At 39.2% G+C, this 24,463-nt stretch overlaps 1 protein-coding gene across 3 annotated transcripts; it reads left to right on the top strand.

Moving 5' to 3' along the window:
• The first annotated feature begins 408 nt into the window (after positions 1-408).
• Positions 409-23,706, top strand: LOC134859217 (receptor-type tyrosine-protein phosphatase epsilon-like). Of its 3 annotated transcripts, none has more exons than XM_063875586.1 (21): positions 409-770; positions 7,030-7,269; positions 12,962-13,033; positions 13,967-14,063; positions 14,525-14,598; positions 15,043-15,179; positions 15,326-15,416; positions 15,553-15,629; positions 15,713-15,749; positions 15,848-15,945; positions 16,565-16,684; positions 17,689-17,849; positions 19,691-19,826; positions 20,024-20,173; positions 20,615-20,708; positions 21,047-21,123; positions 21,262-21,396; positions 21,630-21,755; positions 21,913-22,064; positions 23,066-23,201; positions 23,330-23,706. In XM_063875586.1, the coding sequence occupies exons 3-21, from the start codon at positions 12,967-12,969 to the stop codon at positions 23,402-23,404; spliced, it is 2,040 nt and encodes a 679-aa protein (XP_063731656.1). In that variant the 5' UTR covers positions 409-770; positions 7,030-7,269; positions 12,962-12,966; the 3' UTR covers positions 23,405-23,706. The 3 variants fall into 3 exon arrangements, 2 of the variants coding, with proteins under 2 accessions (XP_063731656.1, XP_063731655.1); XM_063875585.1 differs by having other exon boundaries at positions 17,686-17,849; XR_010165053.1 differs by lacking the exon at positions 23,330-23,706 and having other exon boundaries at positions 17,686-17,849; positions 21,270-21,396; positions 23,066-23,153.
• Positions 23,707-24,463: the final 757 nt, after the last annotated feature.

The following is a 24,463-nucleotide window of genomic DNA, read 5'->3' as shown; positions in this document are numbered from 1 at the left end:
GAAGCAAGTATATCATAGCCAGTAGCCAGCTATAGTACTTTATGTCCATAGAGCCTATGGTCTAAAAGTAGTAGAACTTTAAGCCATACATTATTATTTTACTCCAAAGGTCGTCCATTATTGTGTGATGTATTATACTGAATTAAAAGGAGTGATCTATAGAGCTCATGACAACTTAGTTTCAAACAACAAATACAAAATACAGAAACAAAAGCCTGTTTGTCAACAAATATACCACAGGACATGTTTGTAATATATGACATGAAAAAATACCATAACGTTTGATAAGGTCAATGTGAAGTCTTAATGCAAACCCCAGAGGGACACTACAGGAATGTTAGGCCTATTGAACAAACGTCACATGCTAAAATGTCAACAACTATCAGAAGAAAGCAGAACAAACTGAGTCTTTTTATACACAGTCCTGCCCTATATCGTGGAGTGATGCAGGAATGTGAGGGATGCTGAGTGTCCACCTGATCCACGGCTCTGCGCCCGGGGGAGGGTCTCCACTCTCCGCTCTCCTCTCCGGCTGCCATAACAAGCTCAGCACAGGCAGGAGGGGGAAGCGCATCCTCGTTGAGATCTGCTGGAAATATGATCGTCAGGGGAACCTAAACGCGTTAGTCGTCTCTGGTCACATGATTCGACAACTTGATGTTTTTGTGCTGTCATCCTAAGGACGTAACTGGAGAGGCAAGCAGGGAAGACACAAGCCGACATCAGGAGACGCTGCGCCGTGTGAGGCGAGGTCACCGCAGAGTAACACGGTAAGAGGGGGGGGAAAAAACAGCTCTTTAAACCAGCCGGGCTACTTTCCATTTGCGTGTTTTTGCGGAAACACCGACTGTTTTCTGTCGGTTTTTTAACCCTGTCTCGTTTTATAAACCTCTCACCGGTGCTCAGTGTAGCTGCGGTGTATTAGCCTCGGTGCATCTCTCTTAATTGGTCCACACTGCATTACGCTACAAGCAGAAAATGCTGTAGCTACTAGCATTCCTCAACACACAACATGCACTACAGTAAATATGGGTTAGTGGAGCAAATCCTCACGCCCTGTGACCACCAGGATGCCCCATGTGAATATGTTGGGCTGTACAAATAGTTGTTTTTACATTAATTGTGGAGTCATCTGAAAATGTGTTATTTTAGATCGAAATTGCGCTCAGATTTTATAGGGAAGGGGCGCACTCGATATCCAGCATCGTTCACTGGTCTAGACAGAAAACGCAAGGGGGCGAGTACAAGTAGTACACATGTAGACAGGCCTGTACGCTGCATACTAGACATCCACACTGGACACTGTAGCTCACACACTATGCGTTGTTTTCTTGTATAGAGATAAATACAGTATGTGCCAGTTCATTTTCTTTAGAAGCAAGGGCATATCCAGGTCAAATGTCTGATTTCAAAATAAAATACACATCCTTTTCAGACAATCTCAGTCTCCCTGATTTCTACAATTTATATTGTGGCACTATTACAATGACTGGCCCATGAATCTGGAACACAAAAGTAACAAACCATTTATATTTATTTTTGCAATAATGGGACAATAAGATGTCATAATTGTTGCTGTATAGGAAACTGGTGGAAAATGCCATGTGTTCACATATGAATTATAAATGTCCCTCACTCACCATAACCTCATTCACAACAACTTCTTCCGTTCCATCCCTAATTAAATGGCCTCAAAACGCTGATGTTAATTTTAGAATTTCCTCAGTTTTCTCATCTGTGGTCTGAATATTGGGATACATGGCCCACATCTCTTTCTCCTTGGGAATACAGGAGCTATAGTTAGACACATGCTAATTTGAGTTTTCATTTCTTAATGCTGCTCTTTGAATAAAAATGAAAATACATAATGTGTTGAATTCAGTTTCAATGGTGTCATTCATCATAGCCGTGAGCATGAATGAAAACAGGACATTGATATAACAACATCCTGTGTAGAAAGACATGAGTCATTGCCGAGTCAACATGATGCATTTCTCTTGCTTAATGTGGTCCATCTGCTTGAGGGTAATTCGGTGGTTGCCATAGATGCTCTATCAGATGACAGTCATAAAACCTTATCCAATGCTTCAACAGTGTCATATTGTATGAGGTGAGTGTTGAACACCTGGTCTGAATGGTTAAAGAGTACGAGTTGAATAAAGCCCTATCAACTGCAGTATCTTCATTTTAAAACAGTCATGGAAAGCCCTTTTTCCAACCTTGTTTTTTTTGTATTCATAGGTTTTATTACACCTCTCCATATTCATAATCAGTTTCAGTGTGCAATGGAAGTTTTATTGGTTTGTTGTCTAGATTATTTCACAGATTAAGTGGTTTTGGTGAGTTGTTGCCTTTTGCTGAACTTTTTTAACTGGAGAGGACTTGTAAAAATTGGGAAAGAAAGTAACTTCATCCAGACTGATTAATGATTTATCCCTCCTTAATCATGCCTGGCACATTCAGTCATTTGGGCTAATGAAAGGTTAATTAACCATATACATTTTCCATTAGGTGTCATAATCTGCTAAACTGCACTGTCTGACTTTTGTCCAAGCGGCCATCCTTCTCAGCTGTTGACACCATTTCAATAGTTTGTCATTGAAACAAGTGGAATGGCCTAGTAGATTCTGATTATCATATGGTCTGTCTGTATGTGAACAGTTTGAGAAACATAACCTTTTGGACCACTGCAGTATAGTTTTTGACTAGACTGCAGTCTTGGTTATGATAAAGTGTGTTCAGCTGTGTTGTTGTGTATGCAACTGGATGTAAACCAGGGATACTCTTCACATTTTATGAGAAACAACACCCTCTACTGCATCATCACAACCCTATTTTAACATGCCCTCTACTCAAGTCCTGTTTATCATCTTATTCATACAGCATCTGTTTAGAGGCCAGTGTTTTATAAATTAACCTTGACTTGTGATGGGATTTGCTGTGGGAAGAGGAAGTACTTATGTTGTCACTCCGTCTGATAGAGAAGGAAGAAAGTAACTGTTCACTTTATTTGAAAAGCTACTGCACTCAAACACAAAGAGCTGTTTCATTAGGTGTGAAAGTCAGATAATAAAGCTGCCGGGCCCAACTTAAGCCTCAAGATTAAGATTAAAATATCAAACACAACATTATATATACTGTATAGTCAAGTCAAAATAATCTTTATCAGACTGTGCTGTTGTAACTATTTGATTCACAGTTCTTGCGTCTTCTCTTCACTTATGCTGGAGTCTACTGAAAGGAACACAGTAGTCCCTCATGGCTGAGCTACAGTAGAACGAATGGTGAAGCTGTAATTGCGATGATCATTATCTCGTGTCCCTGGATTCACCTACGCTGTGTCCCAGAAGTGTCATTTTCAGATTCCTCAAACTTGAGGCTGGAGATTACTCTGCTCATCATCTAATATGAATGCATAAAAATAATATTCTTCAGCTATTTCCCTCGGCGATAGCCACTTATTTCTAAGCGTGGGGGTTCGTTGCTCCGGCTCTGACATGCTCAGTCACTTTAGGGGAACATTTCAACTCAAAGAAATCTTCATAAACATCCCCAGGTGATTACTAACACTTAAGACAATTCTTTTTTTTAATTACAAGTTTTATGAAGTCCTTTTTTTTAAATATGCAAATAAGGAATTATCAATCTTTTGATTAATTTAAGAGATATGTACAGACCCAAATAAACACCTAAATGTGTATTTTGGATATTTTTAGCTCTAGTGTTAGTCGTGAAATTGGCCGATTTCATGAACATTAAGAAGTGTCTTTTTAATGTTTTTTTTTTCTCCATAAGACACGATTGTTTGTGTCTCATAGTTTTCTATTGTATGTCTTCATTGTTTACCGTAGAAAGCAGCATTTCATTTTGTTCTCCATGCACATTTTCAGCAGGCAACCACAACATTTGAATTTACTATAATACAGATATCATTCACCACAATCTGAACTTGTGCACACGTGTGAAATCCAATTGAGCAGCCTGACTGACAAACCGCAGTCTCTGCCTGCTCTCCATGTTGAGTATCACAAAATGAAGGTTCCTGCATGCATCTCTGCAAACCCTCGGTAGTTTACCTCATTTTATATAAAACTGTGGATTCATCATCTCAGGAAATCATTTGCGGCTCCGGGGCAGAAGCCATCAATATTGGATTTATGTAAGGAAGGCCGCATTTGAATAGCATGAATAGCTATTAATCGAACTCATTCATTATTAAAGTTGTTTGAATAGTGTCATCCGATATAAGATATTTCAATATTTTGACCATGCAAGTAACGATTAAAATGATAATGCCAAAAGACTACCATAGTTATATTTAATCCTTTATTATATATTCTATAGAGACAACTTTGCCCTGCAGTGGAGCTTGGCTACAGTACTTAGTGTTGTCTATTTTGGTATGAATTAATGATTGAACCACAGAGTGCTGGGTGATGACTGCACTCCCATAAAACTTTAATGGCCTGCATGTTTCCCCTCTTAGTCAATGGGCAGAGTGGCACAGAAAGGAAGCTCTTGTGCTTGCAGCAATCGTAAGCCATGAGCATGTCTCCTTATTCTTTTGACTGCATGTGCGATGCAGAAAAGGGAACAATAATCCATCTGAAAAGAGGAAGATGGCTTAATAAAGTCTCCCAAATGACTTTTACGCAAGTGAAATGCAGTATGAATAACTTAGCATATTATATACATTTTTTATACCTATTATCATTGAGCCGAGGCTTCTTAACATTAACAGTAAGAAATTACCATTGCAAAGAGCCTAATTCTTTAAAGCAGGATGTAACTTCAGTGTAGCACATCTGCTCGGTTACAGAACTTTTCCAAAACCTTCTGAATATAAACTAGCAGGGAGTTCAACGTGGGAGCAGGAATGTGTTCAGATTCAGAGGACAGACCCTTTTCTGCCTGGTTACTCTGTGATTCATTTTTGATTGACAGATTTAGTGACAAGATTTATGTTTTTGGGTCAGGTCAAAGGTTGCATTAGCTGTATCCTGACTGTTTTTCCTTAGTATATGTTTCTAACATGACCTTGTTGTATCATCCGTACATTCTCTAGTTCCACATATAGAATCAATTCACTGGGGATTTCTCTGCTGGATGAGTCAGAGAAATTAGAGCCATAGCATCCCCATATTGAGACACGTTACCTTTGAAGAAAACCTTCATTAATTTCATGTCAGTGTCAATTAGGAACACAGGGAGAGCTACACGGCCTCTGAAAACCATTATATAATATCTTCTCTGGTTAAGGAGGAGCCATTAAAAAGTCCTGAGTATACATCACTTGAGTAATCTTTGCTTGAATGTAGAATTTAAAAGGCATAAATGATAACCCTGCATGGATTTTCTATAATAGAAAAAACAGTTATTACAATTAATAACATTATGGAAGATGAACAATCCAGAAGTCAGGATAACTCTGCTGGATTAGTTTTAGTCTGTGATTGTAAAGTGAAAAACAAAATGACCTTTTAGTTTTTAGTGCTTATCACTGAAGGACTTGATGGTTGAATTTCCCATTAATAAAAACAAAACAAAACAAAGATTTAACATTTTCTCAAAAGGGATTTCTTCTAATTAAAGCTCCAAAATCAACCCACACAAGAAAATTAAAAGAAAATCTTCCATCCATTTAAGTGTACTGATCATCAGTATTCAGGTTTATTTTCCCACAGTGCTAAAACACTTATAAAAGCTGAGGATTTCCCATTTCAAAGGATACCAAACATAGTTTATGAAAACATTTATATAAGTGCATAAATCAAGCCTTAATGAAGATACGTCAGTCTTTGTTAAGAGTACATTTTTGGAAGTGGGTGACTCAATTCATGAGCTCATCAGTAACAGCTTACACTTTATTAGTAATTAAATTAAATATTAACAACATGTACAAAAATAATGTAGCTAGATTTTGCCACCTTTTTATTGTTTTTGTCACCTGTTCTCACAATCTTTCTGTGTTTCTAACAACGAAGAAAATGGGAAACTTTGCTGCAAGGCCCCCAGTTTTAATGAAGTTTAAGAGCTTTTAAAAGTCTCATTCACAAGGGAACTGTTGACCCAGGTTTATAGTCCGCAGGATAATGTTGGTGCTTTTAATGGCAAACAGGTTTACGTTCAAGTGCCAAAGACTTTGCAACAGTTGGAAAAGTTGAGCACAGCTACTACAGTTCTTGGGAAAAGAGGTGTTTTTAAAACCTTGTTCATTCATTTTCCTCACCCAGACTGAGACTGAGTGGGCTGTCCTGCTGGGTCTACTGACTAATTCACCTTTTCTTCTCTGCTTTCAGCTTCTCTGCGTCACAGCAGCCAAGTGTTAACAATATGGCTTTGTGTCTCACACCTGTGGGCAGAGGGAGAGTAGGAGTTAGGGGCAAGAGGGGCAGGCTTTTTTTCTCGGACTCTAGCACTGCGATATAATTTGTTGTGTAAATAGTGAAGAATTAATGTTACATATTTTAATGACTGTACAGTCTCTTCATGTACAGATTAGCCACTGCGTGTAGCTTTAATTGAGCTAAATAGTCTGTGAACACCACTCTCTTAATCAATGTGATTATATTCGAAGGTTATATTGTTAGAAGCAAGATGTATATGTGTGAAAACTCCTCATGTGTACCGCGGACACTGTTTGGGAAGACTAATTTGGGGATCATTAGATTTGCATGGTTGGAGATAAATAGCTTGTTATTTCTATTGCTTTGCGAAAGTGGGTTCAGCGAATTGCAACAGAGGGTGTTGATGTAAACAATACACTAATCCTGGCCATGTTCAACACAGATAGATACACATCCACATCCATTTGATTAAATGCAGTGCCTAGTCATTCTCTCCAACATACTGTGCGCAGATGCAAGCTCCCACTCTTTTCACATCTGTTTGTTGTGGAATCATGCATCTTAGGGGTATTTTTTCCCTAGTGTTTCACAGAAGGTCTGCCTCTATTACTTCTTGAGAATATAGACATTTGGGTGAACTTTTAGACATTTCTAACTATTGTCTTTTGCTTTTATTTTCCAGGATCCCCTGTGATTTGATCCCTCTCTAAAGCTCTGAAAAGGACCCCAGGCTCCACCACTGACCTCACTGAGTCATCTTTCATCCGGTACTATCATCAATATCTCTGAGAGGATGTGAGTAGGAGAAGGGCTGAGGGTGGGAGACCTCAATAAGTCCAACCAAGACAGGAAGTGGGATCACATGGCTGCTATGGACTGACGGGTCAACTGATACCAGATCAAACTGGCTCTGCTTGGGAGTGTAAGTCTTTTATTAATCCATCTGACCACAGAACAGGTCAATTACCCTTCAGGGAATCACTCGTAATTCAATCCATTAATGGGAAATAATCTAATAATTACAGTGTCTCCTTTCTAGATTGATTCTTTTGACCTTAACAGTGCAGCAGAAGGTGATCGAGGCATGTAAACAAGATTGAGATAACGACAGTAGCAGTTCCAGTATTGGGTATACAGGTTTTTGTGAGGATTTGATGCGAAAGGAAGTTTTTATGATGTGTATTTTGAAAGGAAGCCGTGTTGCAAAGCCTCCCAGTGAACTGCATTTAAAGATATATCAGCGATTTACAGCTTCATCCCTTTTACTGCCTCTGTGTACTAAGTATGTCTTCCATTGTAGCTGTTATCTCCCAACCCAGAATCCATCTCCTCTCCCCTCTCCTCTCGTCTCATCTCTTCTCTCATCTCCCCACTCCTTCATGCTGCCACACTACACTGACATGTGTTTGTGCTCTCGTCCCACCCTTTTCCTGGGCACTTGACAATGGCTGTTTCTGGTTTTGCTTTTCTTTTGTTTTGCTCTGCCTTTGTTTCTCCTCTCCCTCTCCCTGGAAACTAAAAAAAAATCTTGCTGTGTACAAAACATGCCATCTTTTCTTCGCCAAGCAAAAAATGTGGGTCTGTCTTTGAGCCGGTATTGATTTGTGAAGAAACTAAAACATGAGATGTCCTCATTAGCTATCCATTTGATATATTGTTTTTGATTGTTTCAGAAACCCCCTGTGAACAGAACATTATTAACCTTTTTATACTGCAAAATACCTTCCTGCAACACTAATGACATCCACATGTTTTAAGTGTTTTGTATGCCTCCGTAGACATTTGTAGTCATGCAAAGCTGAAAATATCGCTCTGATGTTTCCAGATTGGAAACCATAGTGCAATAGCCATCACATCTGGCAAATATCCATGAATGTCCTTTCTACAATGTCACTGATGAAACACATTGAATTATTTAGAAATCATATATTTTTCAAGGGAATGGAGGTTTCAATTGCTGTAAGCTTTCAGCAGGGTCAGATCAGTGAAGCTCCTTTTTGTTTACATATCGTGCTGCATATTCCATAGCCTTCAGAACTGTGGTGCATACCGATTAATATAAATATAATGCTAGAGTGTCGTGATGCTGTAGTGCATAATATAGTAAAGTGGATCAAAAATGTGGCCTGTCGGTCAGCCTCTTCTCCACTTTCATCCAGACTGCAACATCAAACTATTTTATGCATTGCCATGACATTGTTATTATTGTTTGCCGAGGGACTCATTATAATACTTTTGTGCCTTTCATCAAGTCAATATTTGATTGTGTCCGAATCCAATTATGACTAGCTATTTGCAAAATAAAAGCCTTATTTGTAACTTGTGCTTAGTGCTATTTTAAGAAAACTATCATGATAAGCTAATGGGAAACACTGATAGCTGTACATTTTACCAGCTATAAATTATTTTCATTGTGAGGATATTAGCATGCTGACGTCAGCATTTAGCCGTGCCTGAATTGAGCCGCAGCGTGGCTGTAGAAACACTTGTCTCGCTTTATTTACTTTGCACTCAGCATCCTGTTTAACTGTGTATGAAAGATAGAGCACAGAAGATTATTGTCCCAACGTTCACAACAAACAGTACTCGTATATTTCAGATGACATTAAAATCAACGGTTGATTTTGCTTATAGCTAGATCTGATTTTATAGACCCTTTATATACTCATAACTGTTCAATATAAAACCCATTTTGATTTGACGAGATAGCTTTCCAGGGTGTACTGAGCCTCCCAGTGCGTGATGGGATAACCCGCATGCACTATAACCCTAAAGATCAGGTATGGATAATGTATGGATTGTAAATGTAAAAGCAGATTAAACCAGGTAGGGATTAAATGTAGGGTTGAGTAATATTTTCAAATGAAATGTCAATAGAGCACATGCGTTTAAATGTGTAACATAAACTAAATTGAATTTCTTTGCGAGATTAACACAGTGTACATTATTATTATTAAAAGTAACTGACTGATTTAGTGCTGGTGTCATTTAATAGTGCCCAGTAGTAATGTGAAACATGAATGATTGGCAGTGTTTTCCATTTTTGTACTACGATTTACAAGTGACCAGAATAATTGACAGCTGTTTCCCATCGGCACCTCATGGCAGCGCTGCGGTAAACATTGCTTTGTCCATGTTTAATCCACATGCTTTTAGCAAAACATTCGTAAAGGATCATTGCTGGGAAGACGTTTCGTTTGGATTCCTGGCTTTGAAGCTAAAATAGATTCCCAACAAATACATGGCTGGAGGTCAGCATAAAGTCATATTGTTGTTCTGTAGGTATTTATAATCTGTTTAAGTGTTTGACAGAAACACCTTTCCTGAAAACAACGGATTTTCATGGAAATTGAAAATCTTCTGTTTATATCTGTACGGATTTGTCAATACAGTCATTTTGGAAACAGCATGGGGAAAAACTGTTGAAACTTTGGTTGGAAGTAGATAACACATCACCTTCCCCAGCAGTTTGCTTTGAATTAATGATGCACTTGAGTGAACCAGCTAGAAGATTCATATTTCCGTGGTTGGTGTTTTTTATTTTTGATTGTTTGAAAGCCAAGGTGAGGAAGATGTGGAAGTGAAGCAGAACAGATTCACTTTACGGTGCATTTTAGGGTGCTGCGAGTCTCGAAATGTGGGAGACTATTTGTTATTTTTCACTAAGGGTTGTTTAAGTTTATCTAGCTGTCTCACGGTTAATGCACAGTCATGCCTATCTTTATCTTATCTCTGTTCACAAAACCAAAGCAGATCAATGTTGAATGACGCATATTCGTGCTCAAGATATTAACCCTACCCTTAAGGTTCAGCCTGCATGTGATGCATTTTAAATGATAGAATTGCATCATGAATGGATGGGATGATATCCTCCTGCTCTCCCAACTCAACTGATGCAGTATAATTTAATAGCCTGCAAACATTTATGTCAAGCAGGTGCAGGAGGTTGAAGGTATCACCTTGCTGTTAGTCTTTCATTAAACAGACAGAAACGGGGATCTGGATAAATTATGAAATAGCTGGTGGGGATGGCGAGGCCAATTATACCAAAGCATGTTTTTCCTGGTTTAAAGTGGGTCTCTCCAGCAAATCCCCTTTTTAAATGAGGGTCAGATGATGTCATATGCTAATTAAGGTACAGAAATAGTGCATTGTAAATGGCATTAGCCTTAGCGAATACTGTGTCATAATGGGTTATGGCACGTTCTATAAAGATACATGCAGATTGAAACAGCAATATAAAGAAATGTACATCATTAATTGTCACAGAAAGGTAAAATAAGGTCCAGTCAGATGCCATGACTTTGCTGAATTCTCATTTAAGTCTTGTTTACATGATATATATCAGACTCTTTAAGGCTAAACTGAAGATATAAAGATTGTGTTTGTTATCATGGACTTTACATTTTTGAATGCTTGAATGTAGGACCTATAATCACAATGTTTACTACATGATTTAATGAGCAACACAAGAACCCTTGTTCCTTTGGTTCTGGAAAAGAAGTGAAATATGTGCAGTATGATATAATTTGGGCACTTTTTGTTATGAAGTGACTCACACGTGCAGTGCATTCCATAAATTAACTAATAAATGACCGATCTGGTAATGGTTACAGTGCAGTACCTTCCCTCTCTATAAGACACCTTATATTTCTTCCTCTTCTTGGTGTAATTTGTGTTATCAATTCCCTCTGTTGGCCAGAGGGCCACACTGCAGCACATAATGGTTCATCACAGAGGACTCAATTCTATTCCATTTTTCTTTTAACTGGAAAATATTCTATCTAGATTTCAGTAATCATGTCTTCCTTTAATGGAGTGACAGGGCATTTGACATGTTTGTATATGCCCCTTCTGTTCTTTCATTTCCTGGCTTGGCTTTTTGCTGTATATACCGAAGCTGCCAGCAGATGACAGATATGCAGCGACCTGCGCACTGACCCGTACACACAGCATGCCTTGCAGCATAGAGCTGTAGGATGGCTCTGTGTGAGTGAATGTGACTTGCCCAGTGGGGTAGAGTGGGGGAACAGGTGCCGACACTGTCAGCTTGTTAACACTGGCTTCTCCAACAGAGTGCGGCACATATGCAACACATAGCCTTTGGCTGTGGGATGTATGTGCAGGCATGCATACATCTGAAGTGAGAAATGGCAGTGTGTGTATCTGTGATTTGCACGCAGCTATGATTCTGGGACATAAAATGGGTGTAAGGGGAATTTGATGTGTTTGTCCAGTGATTATTAGTAAAGAAACACAGATCTGACTGCACTGAAAAGATTAAATACATGAAATATAGGAGTTTTGTGCAGATGGCACCACTCCGAATATAACATGTGCAAATGTACGTGTGTATTCTTGTCAGTCCTTTGAGCTGTAGTGTGTTTAACTGCAGAGAGACTGTATAATGTGCGAAACTCAAAGCCCCTAATTTGTTGTCCAATTATACTTTTATAAGTTTTGGCATACATTTGTTTTTGAGCACATTGTTAGAGCATTATTATGTGGCGCCGTTTTTCTACACAAGCCTGGGTAGATACAGTTATGTGAAGCCCCCTAGGGTTGTGTGGAAGAAATTCTCTCAAACATCACAAATTAGGCCCCTAGATGACCCATTTCTAGAATAACTAAATTGACACAATGAATTATTCCATGCTGTCTTGTGGCCTCTATAACGAGAAGGGGACTTGGAACAGAGGATAAATTAGGACACTGAGTTCTTGCTTCTCTCATTTATTCCATCAAAGCCATTTAGGCAGATTTGCCCCGTTTGCCCAATTTATTTTATGATTTCTTACCCTCTCATTATAACGATGGGGGAGAAAAGAGGAAAATGGATGTGAAGAAATTGGCTTCTACAACTTGGAGATAATAAGACGCAAGGATAACATGTCGAAATCTATTTAATTCTGGTGTAGTTGTGAGTAACTTGATGTGTACTTTTCATTTTGGGAAGACACTCGGAGAGCTCTTCCCAAAATAAATCTCAAATAGCTCCCAGCCATGAAGCAAAAAGGGAAAAGTGAGAATGTGGTTTAGAATATAATGACGGTTCAATGTAAATGGAGGGAAAGCGAGAGAGAGTGTGAGATGGAGGTATACAAAGAGCTGCAGTGAAAGAGGAAACAAGGGGAATCACACCTAAATGATGTCCTCCTTTTTTTTTCAAACAGGAACAGTATCTTATTGAGACCATGCAGGATGCTTTCCCAGGCTGTACATCAAAGACAACGCAGCAAAATGAGATTGCTTCTAACAAATACTACATTGAGCTCAACTCAAGTGTCAAATCCGCAGTCTACGGGGGATATGGTTACTGTCACCTGAGGGTTAAAGCCTCCTCTCTGGTTTGATGTCTGAATATTAGGCTATTTGATATGCTGCTGCTCTTTCAAGTCAGCCTGGCAGGACCAGACTGCTGGCAGTTTTCCCACAAGGACTGTAACTGCTCAGCAGAGAGACAGACATCACTCTCAAGCCTCATCAAAGCAGAGCAGCTCTCCTCTCTGCCCTCTGCGTGGTTCACCGCTGCAGAGGGCTTTTGGTAGAGATTTGGTTCCTTCTAGTGGAAAGTAGAAAGAATTACATGTGTTTTTTTTTTTTTTCATCCACAGTGACAATGGTGTTGTTTCTGATTGGGATCTCTATTGCTGTGAATAATTCATCTCATGAGAACCAAACTGCAGGTACCTGTAGAAATATATTTTGCATTCATACAACACATCAGAATTAGATATTAAAGTGACACTACAGCATTTATATTCTAAAGAAGGAATAACCTTTTTCTGCATACAGATACAAATTTGAATGTTTTAGCATATAATAAGGCTCACTTAAATATACAGGAAACTGCTGATACCACCTTACTTGGTCTAGTATAACCAGTTCCTTATGGCACGTTTATAAATATGAGCATAATTATTGGAGTGCAATTAAAATGATAGTCAGATTGCTGACTCTTTGCTGCTGTGACACTACATTTAACTTTATGACAAAATCTTGTCTCGTGTGGCTATAGCGGTCACTATTCAGCCAAATTACATTTTATTGCTTCAAAGAAGTAGTGTATATTTTGGGAATCAGAATTCCTTTATTCGTCCCACAGAGGGGAAATTTGCATTTGTTACAGCAAGAAAAGAGCCAAAGACAGCTTAATATTACCCAAGAGGCATGCATTAAAAAATATGGAAGATAAAAAAGAAGAAATGTAAAGAAAAAATGACACAATTTACAAAATACTCATCCTGTTACAGTTTTAAGATATAGCAGCGAGGTATGGATTGCACAGTTATTAATGGCTTGTGTATATATATGTTGCACATAATTGGTATTGAAATACACTTATTCGCTTTCCTGCAAAGAGTGAGATGAAAGAAATGTATAAAATAGATAACAGCAATTTAGCTAGCACAGAGATTGGAAACAGGAGAAACAGTTAGCCTCCACAGGCAGAAAATCTACCTCTGAGCACCTCTAAACCTCACACAATGAAAATGCTTCAGATGTAATGCACATATAAAACCAGTATTTGATATATGTATTTCCCAAAACATTCTACTCATCCTTTGAATATCAATTAGGCAATACATTGTCATTTAAACTTTACATGTTCTATCCAGAAAACCCCACCCATCAGGGGGCTCATGTGCTGCCCTCGACACTGATCATATCCCTGCTTCTTATCATCGTGGTCCTGCTGACCATCTACTGTCTCAGGTGAGTAAAGAAACATTCAGATCAACTATTTCTGTCTTTTAGTGAGTGTGTGCTTTCACTGCTCTCTCTCTCTTTCTCTGTCCCTTTAAGCATGTGTGTGTGAGAGTGTGTTGGGTTAAAACCTCAGGACGGGGGTGGCTTGGGAACATGCGGTGAGCATTGGCTTATGGGTAAACAGCTGCTTCTCAAGTAAGCCAGCAAACAACAACAGCTAGGTCAGGTCGGGTCAGAGACTCACTCACTGATCAGCCGGCTCAGAGCTCTTTTCCTGACGGCGACATGAGGAGGAACGGCTTTGCCTCTCTCACGTGGTTGATATTGGTTTTAGTATTTGTTGTTTGCTTACTTTATTTGCTCATCAGCTGTGTTCTAGTGATTGGGGTTAACTTGTTTTTGCTTTCCTAATAGAGATGTCTGCCCTTTATCTTCTCTGAGGCTTTTCTCTGCTTCTCTTACTGCAGGTTCAAAAACCACAGGAAAGCTCTCGTTACCTCGGTGGACAAAAAAATACCAAATGGCTTCTTGGAGGAACAAGGTAACATTGTGTTGTACTCAATATAACAACCAAGTGCTTGAAAATGTAACGCAGCCTTTTACTTTTTTATTCCTTTTTAGTTTTTAAGTGTAGCTTTACATTCTTTATGGACTAGGAAAGTTTTACGATCTGAAGTCCGAGGAAGCTGGAAAGGTCTTGGAAGGCCCTTCGCTTTCCCAGCACGTAGGGAGCCATATAAACTTTCACTTCAAGTAGAAAGTTCATAAATTAAGCGAAAGGCCAAATTCTGAGTTAAGACAGTTCCTTGCAGCAGCAGCAGCGGCACCATGTTTATGACCGGAGAAATCATTTCTGTCATGTACCCACAAAAGTAGGAAATCTTAATGGCCATCAGGTTTGTTTTTGCAGGTGCTATGTGAGCTTGTAATGTTCTCTGTTGGGAAACATTAGCTGTATGACTGCCATATATTCCCTAACACACAGGAGAGCAGACAGTGGTCCTCCTTCCCAGATCTCCCTCGCCCTCCAAGAGGTACTTCCCCATCCCTCTGGACTCGCTGGAGGAGGAGTTCCGGATACGCTCCGCAGACGATGGCAAGCTCTTCAGAGAGGAGTTCAACGTGAGTTTGTGTGGTCTGACTAAGATCTTTGTCCTGCAAGTATAGAGCAAATACAGAAAATAGTAATAAAATGTTATGTTGGTAGGCTGTCGACCCGGGGCTTTATTTTGATCTCATGAGTATTGGGGGGTGTTCTTTCTTTATAGTCGCTGCCGTGTTACTACCACCACGGGTCCTTTGAGGAGGCGAGCCGAGAGCACAACAGAGAGAAAAACAGATACCCAAACATTTTACCATGTGAGTGAGGATGTATTCCGCAGCACACAATATTAATGTAACCTTTAGACTGCAGTTTTATTGATCTCTAAATCCTAGGGTGATATGAAAAATAAGAACTTTATTTACAGGCTCTTTTTTCTTCTCCCTTCCACAGATGATCATTCAAGAGTGGTGTTGAGTCATCTTGATGGACATCTGTGTTCAGACTACATAAATGCATCCTACATAGATGTGAGTGTTAGTTGTAATTAACCTTTAATATGGAGGACTTTATTCTTGACACCTTTTCATTAATACCATGTTCATTCACACAGGGTTTTAAAGAGAAGAACAAGTTCATCGCAGCTCAAGGTAAATTTGTCAGTTTGCTTAAGGTTTTAATGAATTTTGAGCATGCAAGCTTTCAAGTTTTAGCCATTTGCACTATACTTTTCTTGATTTTCTTTCAGGCCCAAAGCTTGAGACGCTGGCCGACTTCTGGCGGATGATTTGGGAGCAGAAAACCTCAACTATAGTAATGCTGACGAATCTGAAAGAAAGGAAAGAGGTCTGTCTAAAAGTATTCTCCCCCTGCACAGGACTATTCTAATGCTAAAGAGGGTGTGTATAGATTAAACCCATACAATCCATATGGCTCCAATTCACCATTAATGAAACCCTTTTGTATTCACATGACCCAAAGTCATGGGCATAATTCATTTGACCCCCTTTCCCAACTGAGAATCTATACAAAGTGTCACCCAGCAGATTACTTAGCATCGCATTAAATTTACCCTCAAAGGGATGATCAATTGAGAGCTCAACAGCGGGTTTGATAGGGCAGAATGGAGGCATTGGGGATCAATGACGGAATAATTGTTGATAAGATCCTAAGAGGCTCCATGATAATTAGTCTGAGATTGTAGTTAATGAGTTGAAACGTCAGTATGAAGATCGTATTGACTGACAGAGTCCCAGTGATTGCCTTAGGATTGGATCGGGAAAAAACACGTCAAATACACACTTCTGTACGTACACATGTGAGTTACACAACAAATGCTGCTCTACAACCATTTCATATGTAAGTTACAATAATAATAATAATCCGTTTTTTGTTCCTTTAAGGTGTACATTTGTCTTCTAGTAAATAAAGACTGACCTCTTTCTTTCTCCTGTTATGTTACCAGGACAAATGTTATCAGTATTGGCCAGAGAAAGGCTGCTGGATGTACGGGAACGTCCGAGTGGCGATGGAGGACGTCACTGTACTGGTGGACTACACCATTAGGAAGTTCTGTGTTCAATATGTAAGTAAAATGTGTGGATCTACATATCAGTATGTTTATAAAAGCACATTTTTAGCATTAAATCACCTTTTGGATTATTGTTAAACATAAAACTGCATCTCGTTTAGCAGCAGAGACTTTGACTTACTTCCCAGCACGTCAGCAACAAAGTGATTATACTATGCAGCAGAAATAAGGCCACACTATCCCAATAAAAACAACATAAGATTAGGCTAAATGAAGCCTTTATTTAGACATACACATGCTATTAAAATAATAGTGTGCTTTTTCAATATTGTTCTTAATATACTCCTTAATTGCTATAAAAACCTATCATCATAATAGATTCCTATTAAAAATTAAACAGTGAAACAAAGCTACATTGAGATGGTGTAGTTCCCCATGGAGCGGTTCAGTAAACTATTATGAGATGCAAAATATAATAAATACACGGAAAATGGAAACAAATTAAAGGATATTAAAGGATATATGTTATGGGCACAGCATGAAAGTGTAGGTGTATTTAACATTCAGTAAACACTGCAAATGTCCCATCTTGAGAGGTTCATACGGTAGTCTCAGTGTCTGTAGTTCTCTCCGTGTGTTTTTGATGCTGCCATTTCAGCAAAGCCTTCACATTGCAAAATTCACTTTGTTCCCTTTCCATTTGAAGCCGGAGAAGTGCAGATATCCTCTCTGACTCTGTGAAAACTGTGACTGTGGTGTAGCGCTGCAGCACGAGCTGGCACACGGAGTGCTTTTACATCCAGCTCTCTGAACACAGAGCAGGAAGTTGTGTTCTCTTGAGAGAGCGTTCATGAGGCGCGAGAGCGAGGCAGAGGCACACCAGTACACATGTTTCGTAACATGTATTCCGTCACATGTAGCAAAATGACAAAAAAAAGACAAATGATTCAGTTAATTTAAAGGTGCTTTTCCAGTGGGTAACATAGTTTATTTGACTGATGTGTGTCTGCACAGTGAACATCATTCATGCACAGGTTTGTTTCTGTGCTTCACAGCAGGGCAGCGACGGCCCCCGAGCTCCGCGGCTCGTCACTCAGCTCCACTTCACCAGCTGGCCAGACTTCGGGGTGCCGTTCTCGCCCATCGGCATGCTGAAATTCCTCAAGAAGGTCAAGGCTGTCAATCCACCGTATGCTGGACCCATTGTTGTGCACTGCAGGTAAAATGTGTAGTAGGACAAAAGGCAGAAAACAATATATGACAATAATCAATCAGCTAAGGTTTTTTTATAGCACACATTTCATACAGCAATCATAGACTTAATGTGCTTAAAAAAAATAATTGCCGTAGATCATTTATGACAAAAAGCGATATATTATTAAAAAGAAACACGAGTCAAAAAGGTATTACAATAAAAACATGGACACAATTAAAAGGGTATTTTTAAATGATTAAAAAGGGAATGGTGATAGAGTTTTACCCGTAACCCTACACTTTAAACTTAACTACAAGTGTATTATTATAATATCATATTTTTATTTTGCTTTTGAACGGAGACAAAGCAGAACATTGTTCCTGTATTAGAGAATTCAAGTTGGACCATAAAGTACTAGCTGATTTATACTCTGTATGTTAAAGAGACTTTTGCTTCAAAGGTACTAAGTGAAGTAAGAAAAAAACGCGACAGTAAAGAGAAGTTAATAAAAAGAGCCAGAGCTGCGTATTTTCATTATTAAGGACAAGAAAACACTTTCCGAATGATGGATATCCTTTACTATGAGCAAAACTGAAATTTGGTATGTGAAAAAATCAACAGTTCTTAAAACTTTCAACACACTCCTGTTGGGATATTTCCTGTCTTCTGAGGTATAAAATATTAAAGATACACTTGTTTTATTTCTATAATGAAAGGTTTGGTTGTTAGAGCTGAACTTAATTGTAGATAAAGGGTGTAAATGAAGTAAAGCATAAATAAATATATACTGTAGAGTTCATATGTTATGTTTGTCTGGCCAATCAGAGTAAAGCCTCACAAAAAGAAATCAGCAGCTCCTTGTAGCAACTGCAGCAACAGGTGCTCGGGGAGAGGGACTGTTGTTCTTGAATGGGGCCCATTGAGGAACCTCTCCGCCCCGCTGTGGACTGCAGCTCTGCGCTCCCCGCGGTGCCGTCTGCTGAAACGACCTCTGTAAATCTATTAGAGGTGTGTTTGGGCTTCAGAGGTGAAGTACTTTTACACATGCTCGAGGCTGTCCACAATTGACGTCTATGTTAAGAAAACAGGGATGATTTGGCAATATATTACAAGAAAGCAAAGCATTTGTATATTTTTATAGAGTCATTTTGTGTTATCAGTAGTGCATATACTGAATAGTGTGCAGCTTCATTCATGATGTTCTAAACTCGCAGTCAAATGTTTTTTTTGTCTAGTTTTAATTCTTTAAAACCTGTTGTTTCAGCACAGTTGCAGAGAGAGATTAGGCTATTCATTAAAGTTGTTTGTTTTATACCAAATGTTAAATAAGGTTCTGGTCTGTCTGTGTGGAATTATTTCCGATTGAAACATTTCAAGACCAAAAGTAAAAATGTATTGAACACAAAAGATGCGATAATTTCCCAAATACTTGTTTTTATCTTAATATGTTGATTAGTTTTTATTTATGGCCTTTTAGAAAAGGTTGCTTTCCTCCTTCCTAACTCTCGCTGAGAAGTTACATTTATTGAAGAGAAATTGACTTCATAAAAAAAGATGAACTTGATTTGTCCAATCAATCACTTAAAATTATAAATTGAGGATTTTATTTTCAGGATTTTTTATTTTAACTAGGGTTATAATGCCATAAAATATGATGACACAAAGGCTTTGCAAATTAAGCCAAACAGAAGAGAAGCTTAAAATAATATATTTGTTACAGCCTTTTGGTACACCTTCCTCTGTTGCTGAGGTTCTATGTGTGCTTTAGAGAAACAATATTGTTTAAAGTTCTTATCCGACACATTTTCTTTCATGGCTTCACTTTTGTTCGACCTTGTGCCTTCCCCTTGTTTGTGTTTCCTCAGTGCCGGGGTGGGGAGGACTGGGACGTTCATTGTCATTGACAGCATGATCGACATGATGCACATGGAACAGAGGGTGGATGTCTTCGGCTCTGTGAGCAGAATACGAGAGCAGCGCTGTCAGCTCATCCAGACAGATGTAAGTGTTGACCCTCTCCGGCCTGTGGTATCTCGGACTGACAGCTCGACTTGCTCTCTAGTATTGGAGGCACAAACAAGAGAGGACACAGAAAACCACCTCCTCTATGATATGCCGAAAATAGAAAAAAAAATAGTTTGGCAAACTGAAGCTACTTCTTCCACCTTTTCCTTGACTTCCTCTGTGTTCCCCCTCAGATGCAGTACTCCTTCATCTACCAGGCTCTGCTGGAGTACTACCTGTATGGAGACACAGAGCTGGATGTGTGCTCTCTGGAGGGCCATCTGCAGAGGCTTCACAACACCAGGGCTCCCCACGACAGGCTGGGCCTGGAGGAGGAGTTCAGGGTAGGATGAAAGAAGCTCACTCAGACATTTGAGTCAGTAATGAATCGTCCCTGTCACCCCGCGCCCTCCATGGGTAGGTTTTCAAGGAAAACCTGCCCAGGGTGCCCCTCTAAGCGGTACTAACATAAATAACAATGCTTTGTATCAACTAAAACTTTATAAGACCCCCCCACATCTGCCACACAGGATTTAATATAACTTGGTGAAAAATTCTCATTTTTGTTCACACAGTTCCCTACACACTCCTGGAAATTATTCCCTATAGCATCTTCTTCTTCTTCCTTCATGTCTGAAAATACAAAATGTTTTTGTTCAGCTTGTGTTTTTACTAGATGAAATTATTTTAAACTGTCTGAGTCATCATATTGATAAGAGTTGAGCTGCGCTACACTGATGAAAAACAAACCTTTCATCATGTCAATCCACACTTTCTCCCGTCAGAAACTGACCAACGTCCGCATAATGAAGGAGAACATGAGGACTGGAAACCTTCCCGCCAACATGAAGAAGAACCGTGTGCTTCAGATCATTCCTTGTAAGGACTACTCTGATACTAATCCATAATACATCACATCCCAGTTACATCAAAGTACCACACTGCTGGTTATTTTCATAGACATACACAGATATCCGGCTAATCAGGATGTGATCAATGGTATTTAAATACAGCTTGTATCTCGCCTGAAATGTGGGAGTTGAGTGGGAAAGGGAAATTGTGGTTACAACTTTTTTTTACAGTGAAATCTGATATCAGCTGTGGCGCATTTGGCTTTAATAACACAGCTAAAGTTTTACTTTATTTTCCCATCAGCCTCTTCAAAGTTTTATTTTATTAAGAATCACTTACGGAAAGTTTTATTTTTCCTCGTGCAGATGATTTCAACCGAGTAATGCTGTCAGTGAAAAGAGGACAGGAGTTCACCGACTACATCAATGCCTCCTTTATTGATGTAAGCACTCCATCTCGACCTCCTGTATAGATTCCCCATAGAAATATATATAAAGCTCATTGTTGCCTTTACAAACAATGCAAAATATTATGTTTGCTGCACTCTCAAGTGTTGTTTACCGGATGATCTGCCCTCCAGGGCTACAGGCAGAAGGACTATTTTATCGCAACCCAGGGCCCACTGTCTCACACAGTGGAGGACTTCTGGAGGATGGTGTGGGAGTGGAGGTGTCATTCAATCGTTATGCTCACCGAACTCAAAGAGAGGGAGCAGGTACAGTATGCTGCTCCTGCAAAAGTACAGGCAGGAAAGTGGAGTTGCACATTTAGAAAATCTTTTTTATTTCATTTTATTATTCTACCTATTTCATATTCCTGACAGCCTGTGTATGTATTTAATAGTTTTGTATTGCTCTTGTGGTGCACAATGGAAACACAGAAAAGAGAATGGGACATTAATCAGTCAAATGACGCCTGATTGTATTTCCATCTGACCTTCTCCACCAGGAAAAGTGTTTCCAGTATTGGCCATCAGAGGGCAGTGTAACATTTGGAGATTATACCGTGGAGCTGACTGGAGACACACAGTGTGAAACCTTCACTCTGAAAGACATGGTGCTCACCTACAGACCAGTGCGTAACGTTTTATTCCAACATTTAAAAACAGAACAAATCCAACATTTCCACTGACCTATCTGCCTCACTGTCTTCTTTATTCTGTCAGTTCAAATGCATGAAATGGCATTTATAGCTGCATGCAAATAACAGAGAAAGCACTTTATCTCACCAGGAAAAGAAGTCACAACACGTCCGACACTTCCACTTCCACGGATGGCCTGAGATCGGAATACCGGCTGAAGGAAGAGGGATGATTGACATTATTGCCGCTGTGCAGAGGCAGCAGCAGCAGTCTGGAAATCGTCCCATAATTGTGCACTGCAGGTGCGGAAATTCACTGCAGATAATTTTGCAGCATAATGTGAATCTTCAGATGAACATTTTTACAGACATGGTATAAATGTTTCTGCCCGCTGGTGCTTTTTATTCCAACCTTTTTTCTTTTATCACCTGAATCTTTTAGAGGGATATCGGAAGGAATTTAATTTTACAGATTTTTCTCTCCGACAAACGCCTGTTACAATAAATTGTACAGTTTGCCTCAGTAGACCTGGTGTTCTATGCCTAAACCACTTATGTGATCCCTTATAAAGACTTAGCTGTGAAAGCTTTGATCAGAACCTAGCTTCAGGTGAAGTGATTCTAAAGCAGCATACCCCTGTGGGATTGATCCAATCCACTGATTCACAGTCAATTAAAACCTCTCAAAGTGAAATCTCCTCTGACTCCCACTATGATTAATCTGATAAGATGAGCTAACGACAGGAAATGGTGTCATCACTCTCTTCTATTCCTTCATCACCACTTGTCTAAGAAGGGCTTTTTAAAGCTTTTTCTCTGCCCCTGGGAGACGGGGCTAACCCGTTGCAATCCCCGAAGTCTCTCTACACTTCGCTTCCGAATCACACATCACTCTCATACTCGCTCCCCGTCTCTCTGTGTCTTCCTCTCTCCATCCCACCATCCTTGTAAACATTGACTCAGTCAAACACTGAGCTTCCAAACTGATTAGTGTTAGCGTTTGGATTAGCCTTTCTTTAAGTGGGGATGATTATTAGGACTATTACACAAAGGTCACCTTTTCTCTTGCAAACTTTTTAATTCAAATGGGAAAAAAATGTCTGCTGCCAGGATTACAAGAGATTCATTGCAGCATTATTTTGAAGAATCTGAGAAGTAGTTAGCATTTTAAATGTGCTTCTACTGAGCTTTATTTTTCTAAATCATCTGTAGTTCTTCTGCAGCAAGGTAACCCGTTTTCCAAGGCCGTCCAGTGTGTGCAGTGTGTGATGTGGTTGCTAATGTCTTCGTCCTTCATGTTTCAGCGCTGGAGCGGGTCGGACCGGTACCTTCATTGCCCTCAGTAACATTCTGGAGAGGGTGAAGGCTGAAGGCCTCCTGGACGTTTTCCAGACTGTCAAGAGTTTACGCATGAAGAGGCCACACATGGTCCAGACTGTGGTAGGTGTAAAAGAGATAATATCAGACCTACTGTGCAGAATCTATCAGCTGATTCACATTTGTGTTGTTTGGAACTATTTCTGCAGGTTCATGCAAAGTAACACTGTTTTATTCTGCTTTTCTTCCAGGAGCAATATGACTACTGCTACAGAGTGGTTCAGGATTTTGTTGACATTTTCTCTGACTACGCCAATTTTAAATAATACCTGTCAAATTAATGTAGGCATTTCCTTTTCCTGAATGTTGTTTTCTAAAGCAAGCTCTTTTTACACGTTGCTCATGATTACAGATCTAAAACATAATTGTACCATACTGTAATATAATTGAAAACATCTGTACTCCAGGAGAGTATGTCCGGAATGCTTGATCGTCAGGCATCCCAGTGCAAAATATGGTAATTATAGTGGTTTATGGTAAGGTTGGGTTCTTCAATATATATGTTCTGCATCAGTTTTATGTTGCATATGTTGCAACAGTGTGAGGCTCAATAAAGGAAATATTCAAAGATTGTATTCCACTTAATCTATGAAGATATATTGTATACTGTATACTATATTTATTGCTCACTACCTAATTGCATCATGTGTTGTGGAGAACATGCATTATATTTTATTTCTCCTTAATTTGTTACCGGCCACAATGCCTGCATTTTACATTAGTCTTGTTTGATTGCTATGAGGGGAATAAATTGTGTGTTTGATAAGTATGGTAAAGATGATTACTGCTTTTGCAAAAAATAATGTCTTGTGTGACATGTGTGAATAATATTTATAATCTACTATGAGCTCAAACAAAAACAAAAGACTCCAGATACATCTCATTCTATTAGACGCCGCACATTCGCTCACTTCTGTCTATGAATAACTAAACAGCTGCTGCCTGTTGCAATTTTATTAAACTTCACCAACTTTCTTGTGTTGCCCGTGGCAATATTACTTAGTGGATTGGTGCCTGACGCTGCAAAATGCAATTAGCCCACATTGGAACAGGCAGATAAAATGGATTATAACATCCAAACGTATCTTTCTTACCAATGCATTACAGCCAAGCATTACACACGTCCCTTTTTATACACATTTACAGTTCTACTTTACACTTGCATGTTTGCATTAAGCAGTGCCATATTGATTAGAGAGACATTTCTAATCATGCAAACTTGTCACCAAGTGACACGATTTTAATACAAACAAGCAAGAGGGTTTTGTTGTATTAATAGACACACTTTTAAAAATGCATTGTTTTCAAATAATGGTTTACTGTAT

The sequence above is a fragment of the Eleginops maclovinus genome, chromosome 22 (assembly GCF_036324505.1).
Source record: "Eleginops maclovinus isolate JMC-PN-2008 ecotype Puerto Natales chromosome 22, JC_Emac_rtc_rv5, whole genome shotgun sequence".
NCBI lineage: Eukaryota > Metazoa > Chordata > Actinopteri > Perciformes > Eleginopidae > Eleginops > Eleginops maclovinus.
Note: the sequence above shows the minus strand (reverse complement) of the source record. Positions and strands in the feature narration are given on the sequence as shown.